Here is a 23,604-nt window from a genome sequence, read left to right as displayed (position 1 = left end):
ACCTGGACCAAATTTCAAGTCCAGCTGTTTCTACCAGGATGCCTGGCTTACTAACAAGACAACTGAATCCAACAAAAATCATATTTTGAGAGTCAGTGAATTCCAGTAGTGGCAATAGGATGTGGTTTTGTGCCCTGTACAAGTTGCTTCTCCCAGCCTGTTCTGGTATTTTTTTCTAGGACTTTGAACGCACTGTGGAAAGAGGATTTCTTGTAACATAACTGGGCAGCACCTGCTTGTTTCTATCCTAGCATTTATCTGCTCTGTCTCCTAAGGCACTCTGTTTCTTGACTGCAAGGAGCATTGTAACCAGAGTTACTCTAGATCACAGCAGTGTGCGTGTTGTCTGGCACTCACCTGAGCAACAGGATCACGCTGGCCACGCAGATCTGACTCTGAATTCTGATGAAACAGAATGCTGCACAGGAGATGGATACATGCTAGAGATTCTGTCATCAGAAAGACATGAGGAAATAATAATTTTACAGTTGTTCAATAGATGGATATTTGCTACTTATGTGAGCCTTAAGGTATGTTAAATGTAGGTATGCTAACTTACCTCTCCAGTAATACATTAGCTCAGAGTCTTACACTGAATATCTGTACGACTTGATTAAGCTAGGAACATTGCAAGTGGAAATCTAGCAAATTGGGCACAATTTAAGAAATTGCTGTCACCAGCTATCAGCTTCTTTCTTTTGGGTTTGAACTCCTAACCATTTACATGCACACGTGTATGTGTGCATAAGTTCATGGGATGGTTTGGGTTGGAAGGGACCTTAAAGATCATCTAGTTCCTAACCCTGTTCACATCTGAACCAGTGTGAGCCATCATAGCTGGAGTGACAGCCCAAAGAAACTGCATGAAAGATCAAGGATTGGACATGAGCTGAGGAATCTAAAATCCTTCCGGATGGGAGTTCCATGCCCCTGCTGGGCTGCTTATAACTTGACTGCAGATTATCCATGGACATTTAATATCATGGAAAAGAGTTCCCCATAATCATAATCACTCTGCACATCTGTCTTGGTTTCTGCCTGCTCATTTTGCCTGTTACAAGCTGTCATTCCATACACATGCTAGCAGGCATTGCCAGCAGAAGCCTTTAAAAACCTTATAAGAATGCATTTATGAGGACTCTGGTCTATTGTTTCAAGGAAATAAAATGAATAGGAAATTAAGTAATCAAAACAGTTGTTTATTGTTTCACTGAGAACAAAGTGCAGGCTTGTCTATTGAAGAAAGACCAAAGAGGGTGTTGGATTTGCAACCTTATGCTCAAATGTCTGAGGTATGTTTTGTTTCACTTTGTTGTGTTGGTATTATATGAAAAGGCATTGCAACATGAAAAACACAGAACACAAGGAAGTAATTCTCTCCTGCTGTTTCCACTTTGCATGAATTTTTAACACCTTTGTTGGAGACCAAATGTCTGGTGTGACTTCAGTGAGGATTCCTTCTGGGTACTTAGCTGAAGCATTTGTAGCTCTCTGCTGCTATCTGTTTGCTGCTTACACACAAGCTCAGTTAAAAAATAAAATAATGAAGCAATTGTTCTCATCTTGTGTTTCAACTGTTGAGCTTCAGCAAGTGAAGTCTTCGTGGTGTTTGCAGGAAGAAAAGACTTTCTCTCCCATGCTAGGCTGTTTCAGAGAGTCCCCACTTCTGGCAGACTCCCACTGGACTTTGTTACGCTTTTGTGTGTTTGGGAAAAAACAGTAACCAAAAAAGTGAAGTGGTTATCCACAGCAAGTCTGTTGTGCAGAGTTCTGCAACTTCAGAAACATTCACTTTGTGTGTGCCAGGTTTGGCTGCTCTGGGTCTGCCTCCTATTGTGGAGCTGGGCACTGCCAGCCCTCACTGTGTACTGGGTTAATTGCCCCAGGGATGAGGTTGCCTGGGCTTCAAAGCAGCTCTGTCCTACTGCAGCCATCTTGGGATGCTCTGCAAGAAGAACCATTTCTTCTTGCCTTCTCACCTCACTGGGGCTGACCCTTGGAAAGGATAGACATTTTGCTGTGGGCACAGTGTGAAGGGCTGGCTTTGGGAGCACGAATCCTAGCGGAGGTGGTTAGGTGGAGCAAGTTTTCCTGCAATTGTAGGGGAGATTTTCCTGTTGTGATTCAGCTGCGACTTGTCTCACAGTTGCAGACGGAGTCAGTGCTGCCGTAGGATTACTGGGGCTGTGGTGGCTGCTGCTGCCTGTCCCTGTTGGGCTGCTGGTGCTTTTCTGAGAGGATCAGCACGATCTCTGTGTCCACAGCAATGTTGCAGCCAGAAGATTTAGGGCGGGATCCAGCGGTGGGTATGCGACTGGATGGCTTCTTGGGAGCTGGAGTTGATGTGTTTGTGTAGGCTTGCCATTGCAAGTGATTTAGGAAGTATTTTATAATGTGTCTAGCAGTTGTACGGGAGGAGTTGAGGTTTGGTCTGTTGCTGTGGTGAATTATCTTCACAGTATTGAAAACTCATGAGAAAATGGAACTTTTCAAGTGGAGTATATTTTTCATTGTGTATTTTCAAACAAGGGCTCATTGTTCTCTTGCTAGTTGTTGTAAAACTAGTAAGAGAGATAAAGGGGGCATTAGCATCTTCATACTGTTAAGGACATTTGGAACATTCTAATTCTGGTTTAGAAACCACAGCTGAAGGCTGAGATACATATTTACATGAGAAGATTGAAAAAATATGTTTATTCCCTAAAGCCTGCTCCACTCCTTGTGAAAAGTCTCTCAAATCCCACTTACTTATTTGTAACTGATGAAGCTACATACCCTAAAGTGATAATGCATCTAAGTAGATGTCTGAGAGACATGTTTTTTTCAAAGGATGTAATTTTTGGCACTGGTATGCTCGGGGTGATGGTCTAGTCACCATAGTATGCTTATATGCCAGCTTTGTGTCCACAAAATGTGCCATATGTTTAGGAGGCTCAGAAGCATGTATACTCCACAGGTACAGAATTTCTAATGATCTTTCCAGCGCAATATTTCAAGCTGAATAATTCTCTGAGAAGAAGATAAGCTGACATGCAGTCAAGTTTTAAAGTGGATATTTAACGAGGTTCTGGAAAACAAAGCTTGAGGCTGGAGGTTGTGCAGATGTAAGCCGGTGACACTTTCACCAGTGCCACTCTGTTACAGTAATGGGCTTGCTAGCTAGTTTTTGGAGATAAACTGTAAGACTTTATATGTTGTTGATGAGGAACATCTCAAAGGGATGTAATTAAGCTATTGTTTTCTCTTTTCATGATATCTTAAAAGATATTAAGCTATTTTGTGAATGACATTGAAAAACTTTTCCTTGAGAGGTCTATCTAGGGTACTGATACTCAGCAGCAATTGCTCATTTTAGTTGTTTTTTCCCTCCTCCTTTTGGGGATGTTCAGAAGAATATCTGCAGGACAATTAATTTGAAGATACCTAGTAAACCAGTAAATAGTCCAAACAAACTAGTAGGTAGCCCAACCAGCCAGTGAATGCTTTTTGTGTGCGCGTGTGTATTCATGTGTGTGTGTGTGTTTGACAGAACACAGCCATAGCCAGGCAGTGAAAAAGGCATTTGCCATTCATTTCATAAGGCTATTCAGCAAGGCCTTTCCCAGCATCAGGATGATCTTGAGCACAGAAGAGCTATACAAACCAAATGACACCTACATCTCAAAGCTAGAGGGAAGGGGAGCTCTAAGTAACAAAGATGCCATATAGTGACAGCTCAAAAAGGCAACATTTTCACTCAATAGGATGAGCTTAAATTTAGTACTTCTGCTGCTGGTGTTCAGTTTTCTGGTTGATGTCAAGTGAAGCACAGGTAAATCAGATCATTTTTTCTTATTATTTCACTGTCTGGAGTAGAAACTGATGTTACATGGTTTCCTAATTTATTTCAGCTCCCCAGAGCATCTCTCTGGTCATCAGAAGGGGTTTTAAAGCCCAGTACTATTTACCACTTCAGTTTCTGAGATGAAAACCATGTCTCTGATACAGTGTAGTCCTTTGCTGCTCTTAATTTCTTTGCCTGAAGCAATGAAGTTTTGCCACAGGGAAGTTACTAAAAAACCAGTGAGGCAAGATTATGTGGCTGTCAATAATGATCTGGGTTGGTCTTTTAAAAGTCTTTAAAGGATGTAAATGCACAGAAGGAAGTATCTGAGATCACTAGGGTTTATTGTGGTATGTTTCTGTTAAGTATCTCTCAAGAAATGAAATATATGTGGGTGTGCCTCTGGTAAACAATAAAGCATTTCTGGATGCTTGCATAAAGCACCAGCTGATGTGACTTAGGAAGTCCTCAGAGCAGTTGAGTGGAAACCTTCCACCTTCCTAGGATTTAGCTTTATTAGCAAGTAATAGAGACTAAGACTTTACATCTCGTTGTGAGTGAGGGGAATGCCAAACCCTTGAGTGTCTTAGGGGCAGAACAGTCACCTCTTGTTAACCACTACATACAACTCTGGGGTGTGTGTGTGTGTGTGTTTGGGTTTTGTTTTAGTTTTGGTGTTTTGTTTTCATTTTGTGTCCTATTGTGCCAGAGTCAGTTTCTACTCATTCATTGTTTTACTTTGCACTAATCATTTTGGGTTATTTGGGTTAATACTGCTGCTTGGTAACACCAAGTAACCTGAGGAGAGGATCAGTAAAATAGTTACTGTACTCCTTGGTGTTGTGAGGGGGCGCAAACTTAGCCATTTGAAGTCTATCAGAGAGCTGCAGTGGGGTGGCAGAAAGGACAGGGATGAACAATTGTAAGGATGAAAGTCTTTCATGCGGATCATAATCTGCAGTATAGGAAGGCAAGCTACTATTGCCAAAAAATTATGACTAAAATCCAGAAGTTGAAGTTAGGTTTGTCATGACAAGCAGGCTGGTCTTCAGACAATGCAAGACCCCGTTGTATCTGGTTCTCCGGAACTGTCTGCACACCTCTCGTGCAACAGAGACAAGAACCATCTGAACTCAGAAAAATCCCAGCTCAGTAGTCTCAGCTGGAAATGAGATGATTTAGGATTTTTCTCCTGCAACTCAGTTCAATGTTCTGTGTTTCCTTTTGCATCTTTAAATACAGATGATTATATAAAGAAGGCATATTGGGAGAATTACTGGAAGTAAATTTGAACTTTGCTTGAAATAAGAGAGAGAGAAAAAGATCTGTGTGTTATATAGCAATTTGTCCCTTTTGGCTAGGTTTTGGGGTTGCTCCAGTTGCTCCAGTTTTTTGTTCCACCATAAATTTGTTGGGAGGTTGCTGCTGGTGCCAGTAGACCTATGCTGGATCACAGGTGCTAAAGATTAAACAACCCTTTGCTTTCTTTCCCCTGAAATGTTTTGAGGAAATATTAAATCTTGTATCTAAAGCTATGTGAGTTGCAAGGCTTATAAAAAATAAAAGTCAAGAAGCATTCAAAATGTGTGCTACTATAGGCTTATCCCACTTGTAATACTGTATCTAATATATTACTATAGATAATATCATATCAGCTATTTGTTGATTGCTTTGGGATTTGGAAGACGTGATTTTTTTTTTCTTACCTGTTAGCTTTTGAGGCTCAATTATTGTTTTAGCTCCCATGAGAAGTAGTATGAGATGTGTCAAAGACCTTACCTCTGTGCCATGCACTTGTCTCACTGAACAACATGCAAGGTTCTGCTTTTTGGAAATGTCTTGTCCTACTAGTACATTTCAGCCAGAGAGGAATGTTGTGTAGGCTTTGTATCACCATAAACAGCACAGCAGATGTGCTTTTGTTGTACTAATATTCTTTAAAGGTTGCAAGCAACTTTCTCAACATCATGGAGATGCTACCTGTAACTTCTAGAAAAGGCAGCTGATCATTCTTCTGTCAATGAAAATGTGTGAACAGGATGAACTAGTCAACATCTTTTATGCTGCGTGGTTTCATTTATCACAACCAGTTTAAAGGGAACTATGCTTTGAATATTTATTAATTCACACTACTTTGATAAGTAACAAATAATTGAAGGCTTTGGGGTGTGTGACTCTTGCTTTCTTTAGCATTATAAAAGTTTTCATTCAATGTTTCTAAAGAAAAAATGCTGAGTTTTGATTATTAGCTTGTTTTGTACTGTTTGCACGAAGACTTACACATCTCACTAACTCTGCTGCTGTCAATTACTATCAACACAAGTACTTGTAGACTACAGTGTCTGTGCTGCAGAAGGTGAAAGCTGTAGTGGACTTGAGACAGCGTGGGCTGTGAAGCACTTCATTGCTTTAATTGTATTTGAAATGTTTATTGGATGTGATGTGAAACAATCACATCCTCCTGTTGGAAGAAAAAGTTGCTCCCAAGGCAGTTTTGTGTTTATCCTAGGACAGGATACAAAATGGCAAAAAGAGGTTTTGAGTTAGCATATGAAATTGCAAGTGGGTTGGGAAGTTTGTTTGTTTGTTTTTATTGCCCATAGCAGATTTTGTGACAGGAACATACCTTTTAAATTTTCTTTTTCTAGTGCACGTAACAGACAAACACTGCCACTTTGCAAACTACAGCTGCATGCTGTGCTGGTAGCTTGCTCGAGCACTCCATAATTTATTCAGGAGTAGTGTGTGTATCAACTGCAATTTCTCTTGTACTATAAAAGTAGGATACACACATATAAATACGCACGTATGCATACGTACATGCATAATACATTTTATCACATTTAGAGAAAATGGAATAGAATTAACCAGGTTGGAAAAGACCTTCGAGATCATCAAGTCCAACATGTTCACCCTTCATACAAACTTTTGTTTCGTATTCATGGGATGGCAGTTTAAATACTTTTTATTTTCCAACTAAAAAGGTTGGCAAAGTTTTTCTGCAAAAATACTTAATGTGCAAGTGTTTGATTTTTAATTTAGCCTGGTAGTCTTGTGTCCATTCATGAAGATTCCTGTGTAAAAGTTTGGAGGACCAGGACTGAAATAGCCTTACTGTAACAGGCATTTCGTAGTAGCCTCAACACCACAAATTGTTAGAAAATATTATTAGGAAAAATGCTATTTGAACCTGCTTGGATGTATTTTGGCCATAGTTCATCCAAACACCACACTTATGCCTGTTCTGCCATCAAGGAATTTTGGAATATGGCACAGGTGCAGCTCTTTTGCCCAGTGCAGTAAGATGCTTTTAAATTCCCAGAATGGTCACAGAAAGAGTAATTGGCCACTGGAATGTGCTGCCCAGGGAGGTGGTGGAGTCACCATCCCTGGAGGTGTTAAAAAAAAAGACTGGATGTGGCACTTGGAGCCATGGTTTAGTTGTCAGGTGGTGCTGGATAATAGGTTGGATTTGATGATCTCTGAGGTCTTTCCCAACCTGGGTGATTCTGTGATTCTATTTTACTACTGTAGCATTACAGCTGGGTGCTTGTAATTTTCCTAAGGAGGATAGCAGACTAATTGCTTTGGACATTACTTGCCATTTGGATGCAGAAAGAGTGTTAGCCTGTGTAAGAGCTATGTAGGGGTATTTGTGGTGAGAACAGCTCCGTGTAGGAATGTATGGTTAGCAATAACTTTCTAAGGGTAGGCGATTTCTTGAGATCATAGGAGTGCGTTGCTTCCTGTGAGGAAATGCTTGCAGTTCTGGTTCATGGAATTCTTGCCCCACCAACACTTCTGATATTTTTATCCTGCAGCTTCTATGTACTTCTTTCTGTAATTAAAACATAGGGATCATTCATAACATTGGCACTCCCAGGAGTGAAAATTCATTCTTGAGTTAGCCTTGGACTGATGTCAGAGACACCAAATCAGCTAGAGTCAAAGAATCATTAAGGCTGGAAAAGACCTCCAAGATCATCAAGCCCAGCTGTTAACCCAGCACTGCCAAATCTCCACGAAACCTTGTCACTCAGCACTGCATTTGCACAGCTTTTCAATTCCTTCAGGGATGGGGTCTCCACCACTGCCCTAGCCAGCCTGCTCCAGGGCTTGACAAGCCTTTCAGGGAAGAAATTGTTTACAGTGTCTAACCTTAGCTTCTCCTCCTGCAACTTCAGGCCATTTCCTCTTGTTCTATCACTTGTTCTTCATCCTCCTCAGGAATGTGTTTCTGGGTTGTGATTACTGCACTCATTAAGGTCAGTGGCAACAATCTACTGGCCTTTGCTAGTATCTCTGTTCTGTAATTTTTCAAGTATAAAACAAATGGAAGGCATAATTCATTGTTTTTGCAGCATAGCATTGCATCCACTTATGAAATAGCTTGAGATAAATGTTTAATGTAGTTCAGCTTTAATTTTAATTTCTCTGGTGTCTCTTTACTTCTGCAAAGTTTTATCCTTCTGGGCAACTGAAGACATTAATGCCACCTGCAAAATGTCATGCTTAAAACAAGTACAAAGGTCCTAATTCCACTAAAGTTGGTAGAAGTCTTCCTTCAAACTACATTACCAGGATGTCGTTTACTGTATTGCTTACCACATAATGCAAAACTAATTGTTATGAGCTAAGGAGATGTCACAAATCCAAAGTTAATTAAGTGTATTTTTGCTTTTTTTAAAATAAGACTTGTTTTCTGATAATCACTTCTATGTGGGTAGCTATTCCTGTAACTACATCTTGTGGGTAGAAAAAGAATGCTTCTCATTCCAGTGACACTTTGCAACAGTAACATTTCCTGCCAGTAATTCAATATTTTTGCAAATATGAAATTATGTTCTTTAAATGATTTATTTCCTTTCTGTTTCTGGAGGTTGTTTATATGGCTTTCAGTTTATGGGCCATGTTGAATATGGAATACAATTGTGTGTATATACCCACATGTCTTGGTGTGCTGAGGTTCTGGCTAATCTTTTCTGAAGCTATGGATTCTATAGCACTCTCCAGGAAAAGAAAATGATTACTAGACATTAAACCTTAAGGCAAGGGTTGGTGAATTTGAAAGGTTCCACAGCTGGATCATCAACACACTCTGTACTTCAGGCATCAACCTAAAAGTGAATGCAGAATTGTAGCTGATTAAATAGTAATTACTGGATTGCCCAGAAGATGTAGCCTCTCTTCAGTGACTCTTCAGTGATCCATTATTCAGTCCCAGATGCAGTGTGTTTTGACTTATTGACAACTGTGAAAGAAAACAAGCAAATGCCTTTTTTTTGGTCTCTGTCAGTGGGCTCAGGTTTGGTTAACTTGGAAGATAGGTTCTTATTCCAAGATGTTTACAGTCTAAGATCAAATTTTGGCACCCTTGCTCATAACTGAATAGCATTAGTCAAGGATGAGCTGCTGCTCATTCAGGTCAGATAGATCAGAATTAGTTGTCAATGTGATGTTGGTATTTATGTAGAGCTGTGATGGTGATTCAAACATCTTTCCATGAGGCAGCAGTGCAAATGGTTTTCTACTTTTTTTGTCCATTTATTTTTACCTCTTTTACATGAGTACCTTAAAAAGCCTTTGGCTAAAAAATAATGCTTCAAGAAGGAAACTGAATGGATGAAACTGTTTGGCACAGGAAGGAGCAGGAAGGATTGTGTACAGAAAGGACAGCATGGCAAAAAGCCCCATATTCCTGACATGGTCCTAATAAACTCAAAAGATTAGTAGGTTTTCACTGGACTGCCATTAGATGAACAATGATTAGTTTGCCTTCTAAAAATGCTATCTCTTGCCAACCCCAAATCCCCTTCTCCCATTTCCAACACAGCATTCAGCCCATAGGATAAGTAGATGATGAGGTACACAGTTGTGGTGTGGAAGAGATTCAAACCATGTGAATGAGTTTTTGACCTCCTGGGACTTCTGTGATACTGAGAGTGAAGAGGAGGAAGGACAAACTGGTCTTCATTTGCAGAAAAGGCATTCATCTCTTCTATGCTATGTGGCTATGGCTGAGGAGAGAATAGGGGAGTTGTCTTCCTGCTTATGTCAAGTTGCCAGAGCTTTAATTTTGACCAGATGTACCATGCAATTATAGCAACTGATGGATAGTTATAAATTAATTAGTCTTTGGCAAACTGAACTTTATTTCAAGTAAAATCAGCGTCACAGAAGATACAACAGAGCGAATTTTGTGATGGGGTCAGTGAGTTTTTTAAATGCTCAGATTTCTTGGCAGAATAAAAGGACGCATTAGTGCAAAGAGGCAAAGTATCCTCATTTCTAAGCATACCTCTGAACAGATGCCTTGCTGCTCTTCCCACAGAGTAAGGACAACTAAATACCAATGGGCAGTCTGAACCTTGCCTCTGTTTGCTGAACTTTCCCTTTTGCTGTTCATATGGGGGTTATAGGTAGCATTCCTCTCATTGCTACTGCACTCCCCACACTAATTGTTGTGAAGTATAGAAGGTTTAAGCAAGCTTGGTTCCCAAGGCTGCTAATGAGCCTTGAGCTCTCCTCACCCTTAATGAACTAAGGTTTGTTTGTGGGAGATTTCTTGTCCATCCCTCCTTTTCCTTGGTCAGAGAAGGAGGCAAGTATTCACACAACCAAACAATGACTTTACAGTGTAAGGACGATGCAGCTGTGCCATCTGAAGCTGTCCTTAGTTATGAGCAACAAAGCTTAAATAGATTGTACTGTGAAAAGGTACAGCTCTGTGAGTGTGAAGCATAGCTTTTGCTTCTGCTTCACTGACCTGTCTGCTTCAGGCAGCGACGGGCCCTTGATGGGAGCTTAGGCAGGGAAAGATGCGTAGGGTGACTCTTTCAAAACTGCTCTCTGTAACGCTGACCACAGGAAAGGACGCAAAACAAAGTTTCAGCTTTTCTTTAATGGGGGTGTACTGCTGCCTTCTCGAGAAAATCCCATGCTTCCCATTTAAAAGTCATTGATTCTTAATCCACTTCAGATGATTAGTAAGGCCACTAAAGCAAGCAGGAGTTCTTAAGTTTTAGCAGTAGAGAGTATTGACACAGAAGTGGATGCACACGCACACAAACTCCTCTTAGAACAGTCACACATTTCACTGTCTCACTGTGCTTTATGAGCTTATTCTCTAGAGGCTCTTTTTGTACCAGAGGTTAGGATCACCAGAAATTCAGTCTAAACTACTGTTCATGATTTCCTTCATCCACCTTCCTTTAGGCATGTTGGTTACAACACTGTGTGATCCTCAGCTACATTTACATTGCTGCAAACATGTACTTCATCTATGTGGGGGCATATGTGTTAAGATACATACAGACAAAAAAGTACAGGTGCATATACATGCAGTTGCATATGTTCTTAAAACACACATGTAAAAAAAATCACATGCTTTCCTAAAACATTAATTCCTGTGTATAATCATGTGTATATGGCAGTAAACACAGATGTATGCTTCAAATGCTGTGCCATTGCTACACTAGCAAGTGACTATTTCAATGTGATAAAATGAATCTGTTCATTGTAATTGCAAGGTTGTCAGTTTCAGTACTCTGGACTAATCCTTGCACAATGCTATACAGAGGTGAAGTTTCTTAAAAAATGTTTTACTTCTAGACAAGTAAAGCCAAAAGCAGCATCTGCAGAAGAAATCCAAACTTGCTGTAATGGTCTGTTAGAAAGTCAGCATTTGGGGCTTTAATAATGCGCAGAAACATCTGCTGTTTTGTCTCAACTGCATGAGAGAGAAAGGGAAGGAGAAGCAGATTAAGAAGGAGCTTTTATTTTACATTTTTAAGTGAACAGGGAAGAGGGGTTAGGTAGTAAAGCAGTGGAGTTTTTAAGTACCTTGATGCGTGCATGTGCAGGTTCCAAACTTTCGACTGTTCTCCTGCCTGGAATGGTGGGTTGATAGCCCCTGGAGCAGTGGTTAAAGTTGACAACCCCCCACAGCTGACCCCTCATGTTCCCTCTCGCCTAATCGAATCTTACGTGTGTTTCCAGATAGCTGATCAGCTTCCCTGGATTTCGCTGACGCCACAGGAAAGCTTTGCCTGAAGATGGAAACACTGGAGTCGGAACTGACCTGCCCTATCTGTCTGGAGCTGTTTGAAGACCCGCTGCTGCTGCCTTGTGCTCACAGCCTTTGCTTCAATTGCGCGCACCGCATCCTGGTCTCCCACTGCGCCACCAACGAGCCGGTGGAGTCTATCACTGCCTTCCAGTGCCCAACCTGCCGCTATGTCATCACCCTCAGTCAGCGCGGTCTAGACGGACTCAAGCGCAACGTCACCCTGCAGAACATCATCGACAGGTTTCAGAAAGCCTCCGTCAGCGGGCCTAATTCCCCCAGTGAAACCCGCCGGGAGCGGGCGTTTGATAGCAACAGCATGTCGTCCTGTGAGAAGGTTCTCTGCCAGTTCTGTGACCAGGACCCTGCCCAGGAGGCAGTGAAAACCTGTGTTACCTGCGAAGTGTCCTACTGCGAGGAGTGCCTGAAAGCCACTCACCCCAACAAGAAGCCCTTCACCGGACACCGTCTCATCGAGCCCATCCCGGACTCTCATATCAGAGGATTAATGTGTTTGGAGCATGAGGATGAGAAAGTTAACATGTACTGTGTGACCGATGACCAGTTAATCTGTGCCTTGTGTAAACTGGTTGGGCGACACCGTGACCATCAGGTGGCAGCTTTAAGTGAGCGCTATGATAAGCTAAAGGTTAGTGCTACCTATTGTCCTTTCTGGCCAGGCATCATGTGGTTGGGATGGGAAGGGCTCTTTGGTTGCATGCTGAATTCCTCATTTGGGCAGGGATTGGGAAAGCAAGGTGTGGATGAGATACGTGTACAGACCTAGATGTGCATTTGCTCATCACCATTGAAAAGGTGTCAGATTTTACTTAAGGGAAAATTCCTTAGCTGCACTTTGATGTCTCTATAGGTGTTATAAAGAATATGCAGTATATACTAGTGTTTAGGTGAATTTTCTTCTCTACCTAGGGCTGTTTTGTGGTAGCTGGCAGGGTTTAGTGCTGACTGCACAGACACAGGCACTGACTGAGATGTCAGGAATTATTTGCTTACGCTCTGCTCTTGATTATTTTTCATTTGATTGCTTTCATTGTGAGAAGCCCTTCATGTTGCTGCTAACAGGAGATACATTTATCTTTGCTGGCTTCAGGGATGCCAACTCTCTGTCCAGCCAGGGAAAGTGAATGCTGGTATTCTGCTCTTCCTGTTCTGCCTCTCACCAAGGCTCACAGGCAATGCAGTCCTGGAAAAAAACAACCCAAAATGTTTCTGAGCTTCCTATGGCATTCCTGTGGCATTAGGTGATCTCCTGGCATATCTCCTGCCAGGTAGCCAGGTGTCTCCAGCAGCCCCCTATCTCTGCTCAGGACACCCTGGGTGGTGTGGCAGTAGATGGTCAGGTCACAGCATTCTCTGGCAGCTCTCCAGGCTGCTGGTGAAAGCAGAGCTCCTGCTGAACACTGAGGGCATGGTGAGTGGGCACCACGGGCACACATTCTTCTCACGAGGATTTAGGTACTACTGTAGAGAGATCCTTTCCTCCACCAACTCCCTCCAGACAGTCTGCCTATGCCTGTGCATGACTTGGGGCAGGAGGGGGTGGGGTGGTATTCCTTTTAAAGATGGACTACAATCAAGCAAACAGAAGTGCAAAAGGCAAAGCTTATCTGTCAGCCTTCTCCCTCAGAAATTTGGAGGAAGAAAAAGAAACCAAATTAACTGTGTGAATTTTCTTAAACACCTTCATAAAAATAGTATGTGGCTGCACACCCTCTGCCATAACTTTATGTGAGTGCAGGTGAAACCTGCCTACACCTGCTCCCTGGCTTCTGTGCCTCTATGCACGCGCAAACATGCAAATCATGTTAAACACAATGAAAGGTACTTCTTTACCTGCACTTCACAGCTTCCTTTCATCTCTTTTATTTGGTAAGAAGTCATTGTTTTTGTGCCTTTTTTCCCCCTAAACTTTTGTTGGTTATTTTAATGTGTATGAGTTTAGCCATTGATAAAATGGAGCATGAGCTGTAAATGTGAACAGAAGGTGCCAGGATTTACAATGCTTTTCAATAATCCAACGGGTTTATATCCTTACCAGGTGCTACTATTTGGTGTGCTAAAGGTGATTGTTGATCACCTTTATACAAGTAGGAATTGCACTTCTTAGCATGAAGGACCTTTGGAGTTAAATACTGGATAAGTATATGTTTCAGGATGTCAATAAATATTCAACATTTTTTACTGTTGGATTATTTAGATATGGCAAGTTGTGAAAAACAGACCTTAAATGGCATGTATCTTCTCCTGAGATCTTTGACTTCATATTGGCTTTTCTGTGCCAAGTTTCCTAAGCAAGCTCTAAATGGGTATCTCAGACAGGCAAGCAACATTGACATTGGAGGTTAAACAATTTAGCTAACTTGGCCAAAGTACTTTCTGTCAGCCACTTTGAAGAGCAAATAATGGTTAATGTAGGCCTGGGTGAAATAACTCTTTCCTTATAATGGTATTGTTTATAATATTTGTACAGGTTTTAAGATTTGGACTTTACTTGTTCCTAAACTATCTAAAAGTACTTTCTACATATAATTATTGACCTACATGAAATCTGGTTTCCATCTTCTTTGTCATGAGGCAGCCTATTTCATTTTGCTAATGCCAGTAATGACATCAGTCATGCCAGTTATGCCAGCAGTTGTAACATATCCTGAGCCCAGGAAGAGTAGGATAGGTGGTTTCCATTCAGATCCAGTGTGTATTTATAAGAAGATAACCTGAAAACTGTGTCTCTCCTCATTACCTCTTCCATCTCAGAAATGTGTGCTGCTTTACATACAGAACTCCAAGAATGAGATTGTCAGCTCTGTAGGCTGACATTTATCTCTCAGAGGGAAGGGAATGATACCTGTCGCATCAGCATTTGGTCACTGAGAGGCAAGAATTCCAGGTTGATTTACATGTTTAGGTCTTCTCCTTCATAAATGGTGATACAACCTCTTGAGTCACTGATCATGCTGACATAAATCTTAGGTATGAGCTTGCAGATGGCCTTTGTTAAGTCATGGATAATGAGCATATGCCATTGGCAAATTCAGCATTCAAGTGGCCCAGAAACCCCTCACCTGAAAACACAGCCTGTTGCTTGCTATATTGTTGCTGTGGGTCTTTTTAAATACTTGGGCTTTGACAGATAGGCTGCCCAACTCTTAATAAAAACCTTCTAAAAGAATGAGCATGCAGTAACCAACAGCATAGAAGATTAATTTTAAAAAAAGAGTGCTTAATTGTATCTTTAAAAGAGAAAAGCAAAACTGCTTTCAGTGACACTCTTTTTTGTGATTTCCTTTGTAATTTGACACATTGTCGATGCTAACAAAGGCAACTTGTGTTGCTCTGGGTGTCAAGCTATGCTAATTATTTGCATTCTTTTCCAGTGGTGTTACTAATTATTTAAACAATATATCACCCTTCATTAAGCAAAGGACAAAAGATGCCATTACAATATAGCTCCTTTTGTGGCAAAAATGAAACCTCTTAATTAGGAGTTCTGTACACTTGTCCAACAGGGGTGTCTGTGCTGAAGTGTGTTTAACAGTCAGTATAACAGTATTTCTGGACATCTGAAAATGAGAAAGAGTTTTCCTCAGGCAACTACAGTTCCAGCCCTTGAGAGGTGCTTTTCTTACTCAATGTGTATAGGGATGGAGGGGGTTGAGAGCACTCATATTCCTCCAGGATTAATCCTTTCATGCTTAGTTATGCAACTACACAATGCACCTTCACACTTGCAGCTGTTTCAGTGTTTATTGATGCAGTGTTGGGTTGGGGTTTTTTTAGTACGTGCATGTTAAAAGTTGAAAAAAATTATAAACCACGAGCAAAACAGAGAACAGGAAATGTCCTATTGATATGTTGAATTTATCAGGTGGTGGTCAAGATTGTGGTATAAATTGGAAATAATTTTTAGGTACCTAAACAATGAAAACTTGGCCCACCATAGGACCCCAGAGGAAATATTTATGGCTAACCACTTTTGCTATTCTTTTCTTTTTGTCTTTTTGCAATGGAAAGGAAAAAGCAACTGAAAAGTAAGTCTTTTGAGTTTTTGATAGAGAATTCATAAAATCACCATTGTTCTCTAGATGTATTTATACTCAAGGAATTGATAAAGAAAGACGAAAAGGTAAGATTTACTTTGAAGAAGAGAGAAAATCTGGGGGAGGAGTTACAAGGTGGATGGTAAGATATTTTTTATTTAAGTTTGGCAAAAGCCCATGAAGAGGAAGGAGTGTAACAAAAGAGCAAGATAGATGGTAAGCCGTATTTTTAAAGCCAGCATAACTCCACTAAAAGCACTGGGTTTACTCTCCTTCATACTTACTGAGAATCCAGCTGCTGACACACATATTCTTAACAAAACACAATTTTTATCACAGATTTTGTACTGCTTAGTCAAGAAAGATCTTTTGTTGACTTGAACTGCTGTAGGTTAGCTGTGGTTCTCCATGGTTTTGTTTGAATCTTATTATTGCTGACGTGTGTTGGGCATGTTTATGAGGGCAAGGCAGTCCTCTGAATGGCACTCGGCAATTCCAAGAACAAAAGGGAGCTTCTTGTTCCTATGGTTTTCATCTAGTCTTAGTGGCAGAATCGGTGCACATCTATCTTTACTATGCTGTTGATTCAGGATGCAGCAGTTTAGTGGGAAGCAGCCACAGACTGGTTTTGTGTAGGGAAAAGCATTCAAGTCTTCTACGCCTACTCTGACAAGCCCACAGCTTCTGTAAACAGAGTGCAAAAACATGCTTGCTTCCCTGCTATGCATATTATGAATAAAACAACCCAAACCCAAAACTTTTCCAATTTCCATTTCTGCCCAGAAATTCTGGCAAAATATGTGAAGATTTTTTTTTCTTTTTGACAGTATTTTGTAGCTGCAGCTGGATCATTAATTACTATACTGTGATACCTAAAGAACCTGGCAGTTACAAATCTATGCTTACACAAAGAGTAGCATTGACAGTCTGGGCTTACAGATAAATACATTATGCACATGCATGTGAAATGTGTCGCTATGCATTTCATTCATTTATCTGCACGTTCATAGTGGATATGTTGATATATACAGGCAATGCTACATCATTATGTGTATGTGGACTTGTCTAGCATAGAAATGCATGCCATTTCTAGTCATGTCTAAGTTCATGACTGTCTAGAATCTTGAATTTTGATAAATACACAACTTCATTTCAAGTACATATATACAGTTTCATATGTATGTAGGTCAGTAAAATATATCTGATCATATCTACACGCATATACAAAAGCTGCACATCAGCCGTTTTACTTGGTATCAATTTTTAACACTCCATGAATATATGTTTTTTATTTAGTAGCTAGATATTTTCATGTTGATATTTATAGTTTCCCTGCGTACCTCTAACTGTACTAATTTCTTATTTAATGGAAGCTGTTAACTGAAAACCTCCCACTTACATTTAAAGACATAACATAACAGTGTTGTGGTGACGTTTTGATAAGCAGGTACATACATGCCACTTTTCCTTACATTGTACTTAACAGATTCAGAATATAGACATTTGCTTTCTATAGTGCCAGTAATGCACGTTTAACACATAGTTACAGCACTACAGCCAGCCTGACAAAACATGAAACTCAAGGACTTTCATTATTATTGGTTTATTTTTCTATTAGATGCAGCTTGAAATTATTTCAGCTTATTACTAGATTAGACACAGCTCAACAGGTATTTCAGTATAATAATTTTTATGACATTACAATGATGAATGGGCACTTCTGTATTAGTATGGAATTCTATTTGATATTGCTTAACTCAGAAATAGTTGCAGAAATGTAGCTGATTGTATGTGTTTCAACATTTGCAAAGACCCAATAATATGAAGTTGTTGCATTGAAGAGGATCAATGTAGGACTGGTCTATTGTACCACAAATGTGTTCCAGCTACATTTAAGTACACTAAGATACATAAATATTGAGGCAAACTTTAGAACATTTTCTCTTTAACCTGGTGTTATTCACAGGGCTGTGTTTCCTCCATCTGGGATTTCTTTCTTCATCTGGGATAATGGAAAGTGTCAATAAAGTAATAAGAATTAGTCCTTTATTTGAGGGATTGTTTGTTTGGGGATGTTTTTGGTAAATTTTACATTGTTTTAGTGTAATATGAAGTTCCCTGTTTATGACTGAGCATAATGAACTCTGGCTTAATAACAGTTATAAGTACTATGAGATTGTTTTTAGCTATGCAAGATCCTTTCAATAATATAAACCATGGGTTGTTTGTAACTGTTGGCATAGTACTTAGTCCCTTCAGTTTTGAGTGGAAATGATGTTGCTGAAGCCATAATCTGTTAAGGAAGAACAAGGAAATCAAATAAAATTGTAAATAGTAGAGCATTATTACCTTTGTTCTCATGGCTCTGGTTTCCAGGGAAGCCAAACTAGGCATTAAGTAATATGTATGTTCATACTTTTCTATGGATCTGGTCCAAACCATTCAGATAACAGACTTAAAGTCCACATTCTGGCTCTGAATTTGCTTATTGTAATGACCTCTTCACTGACTCTTCATTCCTTACGTGTTTTAGATAATACAATGTGTGAAAGTTGGTGGTGGAATATAGTACATGCCAGATACTTCAACAGAGAGAGAATTTGTGCTTAAACAATAAAATGATAAAAGGATAAAGCAATAAAAATGGAAATTAAGCAAATAGATGAGGCTAAGGGCAAATAATGGTCTGGTTTATAATATTGAGCAGGGGTTGACCCTTTGTTCAGGAAAAGTAGTGTCTGCCTACCAGAGTGACAAAGATGGGGTTGAGAGCAGGAGAAGTTACAAACAGCTGACCTTCCAAAGGGAGAACATTGATGGGGTTTAGCATAACCGTAGGTTTTCCTATAACTGATAAATAGAATAAGTAAGCAAGTTCCTTTGTTGCTTTACTGGGGAATCATGGGAAATACAGAAGTGTGGCTAAAATCTCATGCTCTTTGGTGGCATTGAAAGGCATGTGAAAAGGTTTGAATACGTTTGTCTATACATTAGATGTGTGTATTCTGAACTTATTTTAAGGGATAACCTTATTTTAACACAAATATTTTAAGAAATACTGTGACAGCAAATGCATTTTCAGACAAAGATGGTTAAGAGTATGCTTTAAATAGGGGGCAGGGGAAGATCCCAAGACCTGGAGATAAATATCTCCCAAATAAGCACTCCAGAACATTCTCTACTCAGTTTGTCTCAAGCTTTAATTTAATATGTTAAATTACCCCATGAAGAGAAATCCAAATTACTTTAGCTCTGTCTTGTAATGACATATCATCATTAGAACATGATTAAAGCATTATGGTTCTTCATATTATGCTGAACAATTTTAATGAACTTTTTTTCATATTGTCTGGCCCCAGTACACTGCTTTCCAGTTCAGGCTTTACAAATATACAGCTTTTTTTCCTTTTTGTGTCCCCCCCCTTTTTTTTTTTCCCAGCAAAAACTACAGCTCCTAGCAAAAAGAAAATACTTGTTTGTATCCTCAGCATTGTCATGATGTATCTTTATCCCTATACAGAGGGGTTCATACCAGTCAGAAATGGTGCCTGATTTGGAAAGCCTGAATAGTCCCATGGAGAGGGAATCTCCTCCAGAAGATGATGGACTGGAAAGTCATATTTGATTTGGTAAAGAACACTGTGGCCTGATATGGGTGATAAGGTTATCCTTCTCCCAACACCCAGCCATCCAGCCTCCTGTCTCCCTTGGCATCCTTTGACCCCCCATGCAGTTTTCTGTGGAGGATGTTGTTGCCCTCAAGAGTGAGCACCCACACCAAAGACCTGGTGTGAGGGGATTCCTGTCCCTCACAGCTTACACATCCCATTTATAGTGCACTTTTGCAAATCAGACAGGGCCTGTTCTGTTTTCCAGTTATCTAAAGTTAGTGGAAAAACCTAGGGGAAGCAAAGGAAATGGCAAATTAGTTGATTTTATCACAGTGTGACCACACTGAATTATTTCCATGTCTTTTGTAAATGTTAGTGTACGCATTTCTTAAGCTTTTACAAGATAAATGCTCAACTGAGACCACGTTGTCATAGAACCATAGAATCAATAAGGTTGCAAAAGACCTCAGAGATCATCAGGTCCAACCTATCACCCAACATCTCATGACTTTGTCCAGTATTTTATGAAACAGAGGTTCTCTGCTTCTTCACAAGCATTTCACCTTTTATTTCTTACTGAAATTGTGCTTTCAATACCACATGCTTTTCCAAAGAGTATTCCAAAGTTAAAAAATAGATGGTGGAATGAGAAGAGATTCTTTAATGTAACATGTGCAAGAGCTCATATAAATTACAGAAATATTAATAAAGTATAGAGTGTTTTCTTGAAAAGCTAAGATGCACAAAGGGGTCTTCTGGATGCCACTGCTTCCTAGATGCTGTACTGCACGAATCATTTCTTGCACACGCACTTACTGTAGGCTCACCAGTTGTGGGTCATAAATCACTGTTAATACCAGGACAGATGAAGATGGGAACAGCAATCTGCTGTTAAGGCTGATTGAAGAGATGTGAGTGAAAGGGTGATGGAGCTCTTGGGTTCCAGGACTAATAGCAGGATGGGACTGCAAATGTTCTCTTGTTCAGGAGTATACCTAAAATCACAAGCCACCTGGTATTTTTTTATCGTGTCTCCTGTCATGGATTTCAAAATATGTACTTCAAAGGTATTAAACTTCTATTTTTCCATAGAAGATGTGCACTAACCTGTTCAGCTGCAAATAATCTGTAACCTCTCTGATGTCAGATAGCACTGGAAGATTTCTTAGCATGCTCAGAGTATCAGAGCTGGAGGAAGCAATGGCTAATTTGAAGCTGAGTAAGAAAGAAAAAATAATCAAAGTGCATCCCTGGTTAAAATACTTTAAAACTATTCACATATGTGTAAGCAAGACTTGTCCAATGCTCCTGCTTTCCCCATGCAGTTTATATGCAGATATCATGCTATCCTTGAATAACCATGTCAGTTCAAGCTTGTGATGCATTTGACTGTCAAATTTTCGGTATCCAAGTCAAGCAGATAGGTGAAGTTAGTTAAAGGTGAAAAAGAAAAGATATCATCTTTCATTAACTATTGGAGAAATGGAAGTATCCTGTGACAGAATAAAAGAGAAGAATCTACATTGCTGTACTGCTGATACAGATTAATGATCTCCTAGTCAACACTCGGAGATTTACTTTGAGAGCAGCTGGCAGTTGGTCTAGTTTCCCATGTTACAGTAGCCTCTCTGATGAAACTCATCTCTGTGCTTCTGGAGGCACACTGGATATTTGGAAATGTGAGACTCTACAGCCAAGTTTTGTTATTTCCTGTGATACAGTCATACTTTGAAAGAGATAAAAGATGAGCAGCTGTTCACAACATATGCATCTTGTGATAGGAGCATTAAACAGGCTCATTAGACTGTAGCTAATGACAGTGTGTTCAAATTTTATTTCCAGATTAAGACAGCAGCATATGGAGAACATAACTCATTCAAGCTTAATTTGAGCAATATCTGTCTTCGTAATAAGTCTCTAAAGAGAAGAAAACATATCAATCAATGTATGATGATGTTTCACCTGAGTAGGCTGGCTTTTTGTTTGGTGGGTTTGGGGTTTGTTTGTTTGGGTTTTTTTGTGGCCCAAGGACTCTAAACACATACATCAAAGAAATAATTAAAGGAACTATTAAAATATTGCAAATAATACTTGTCTGACATCATTACTTTTTAACCCCCTAAAATCTGTCAATCCCAAAACAGACGTTTTCAATGCGTCTCCCAGTACACCAAACCTGACTATGTTCTGCAAACTATGCTACAGGTAGACAGGCCAGAGGTTGGCAGAGATGAATGCTTGGTACAGAAAGCTTCTGTCATTTTCCAGTTATGATGACTGTCCAGGTTCCTGTCTTTCCTGTGGTTCCTACACACACCCCCATGCTGAAGGCAGCTGGAGGCTGTTGGGGCAGTGTGTCAATCCAGGATGGCCCTACTGATGCTGGGGCTCTCCTATTCCACAGGATGCTCTTCACAGCTTTTCTCTTGAGTAAATATTTGTGTTGCACTGTGGGAAAGCTCCACCATGCGAGGGACCTGCTGCAGCGAGGCCCTTTTTAATCCCATGGGGTATTAGGTGCCCATTTACTAAGAAGAGCCACTTAGGATGCCTGGTGAGGCTATGCACACTTTGGGTGAATTTATATAATGGTGCAGTCATTTCTTTCATGTGGCTTAAGCTTGGACAGGTATTGTTCTTTCCCTTCCATTTAATTACAGTCTTCAACTTTAAAAATGTGCTGCAGCTTGGAGGAAGGAGCATTATATTAGAAACACAATAATGTTTTCACCCTCTTTTGAGCTTTTCTTATGACCACTCCTGATCCACCAAGTAAAGCAGTGACCGTGAAGATTTTTTGTGGCTTTCACATTCTCCTTCCCTCTGCCGAATTAGCTTACTTTTCAGACTTGGAAGACAAGTGCTCCAGCTCTCCTGAAATTGCAATGTACTGGAATTCTTATGCAGGCAGGATGTTATGAATTACAATAGTTCTTTTTGGATAAGAATACTATCAGAGGAGCCTTTTATTACCTCTTTAATTTATTTGATTGCTTCCAACTTTGTCCATATTTATACAAATTGAAAAGCTTTGTGTGACCATATGGTGAATTACTGTAAGGAATGCCACTTCTTTAAGATTATTAATTTTCTTGCATTGTCTTTTGTTAAAAGAGGCTGAGTAAAGAGAGTGATAAGCTAATGCAACATTTTTTTTCAACATCTGAAAAAGATTTAATTTTTGAGCAGCTCTAAAAGGGTTCTTGCTCTGCCTACATCACTTTGCACATTCTCACATGAAAGCAATGCAAATTTTCTGTCAAATCATTACTGCTCGTAAGGAAAAGCCAAGCAACCATCAAACAAAATAGATTTGGAGCTCTGCATTTGAATCTTGTAAGGCTTAATTTCAGCACTGGTAAAGTTAGTGAGAGCTTTAGATTTCAATGTGTACAGCATCAAAATAACTTTGAATAAATTAGGAAGCTATTTTAGTCTGATTGTTGTCTCTATTGTGTGCAGAGTTGAATGTTTGCAGTACAGAGGTGTAAGTAAATTGTTGGGTTACAGGTACATGATTGTCATAAGTTACAAATTCAGATGTGGGAGAGGTGATTTTGTAATAACTCTGCTTATACTTAGCAATGAAACTATCACTCCAAGGAACAAAGCAACAGCAAAGTAAAACGGGAAGACTATTTTTTTTCCTTTCTTGTTTTTTTCTGACATATTCTAAGTATAGCAGGAGCCCCAGTTCACCCTGAAGTTCAAGACCAGAAGTGCCTCATTGAATGACTCCTGCTTACAGAAGGGGCTCTGAATCTGCTGTCACGTGTTTTCCTTGGAGGAACTCGTTTCCTTCCTGAGAAGGTCTGCAAGGTCAGGCAAATATCCGAACTTGGAAGCTGCCTGTTTCAAGGCTGCTCTCTCCAAGTCATTATTTCTACAGAAACGTTTAGAGGAAAAGTCTGTCAAGAACCCTGGAGTGTAGCTAAGTGCTTCAGTATTGGGAAGCTGTTTCAAACTGAGCATGCCAGGTAGAAGAGAAGCATTTTGGAGTTTTCTTCTCTTTATATAGTATATAAGTAATTTCAGTATTCTTGTTTA

General features: G+C 39.9%; 1 protein-coding gene across 3 annotated transcripts in view; it reads left to right on the top strand.

Moving 5' to 3' along the window:
• The window catches only part of MID1 (midline 1), a 211,475-nt gene that overhangs the window by 115,980 nt on the left and 71,891 nt on the right, over positions 1 to 23,604 (top strand). For all 3 annotated transcript variants that reach the window (XM_054163456.1, XM_009896964.2, XM_054163455.1), the window contains exon 2: positions 11,822 to 12,537. In XM_054163456.1, the coding sequence (XP_054019431.1) occupies positions 11,878 to 12,537 (660 nt within the window). In that variant the 5' untranslated portion in view covers positions 11,822 to 11,877. The remainder of the gene's footprint in view (positions 1 to 11,821; positions 12,538 to 23,604) is intronic.

The sequence above is a fragment of the Dryobates pubescens genome, chromosome 8 (genome assembly GCF_014839835.1).
Source record: "Dryobates pubescens isolate bDryPub1 chromosome 8, bDryPub1.pri, whole genome shotgun sequence".
NCBI lineage: Eukaryota > Metazoa > Chordata > Aves > Piciformes > Picidae > Dryobates > Dryobates pubescens.
The sequence above is the reverse complement of the archived record's forward strand: the minus strand, read 5'-3'. Positions and strand labels throughout refer to the sequence as shown.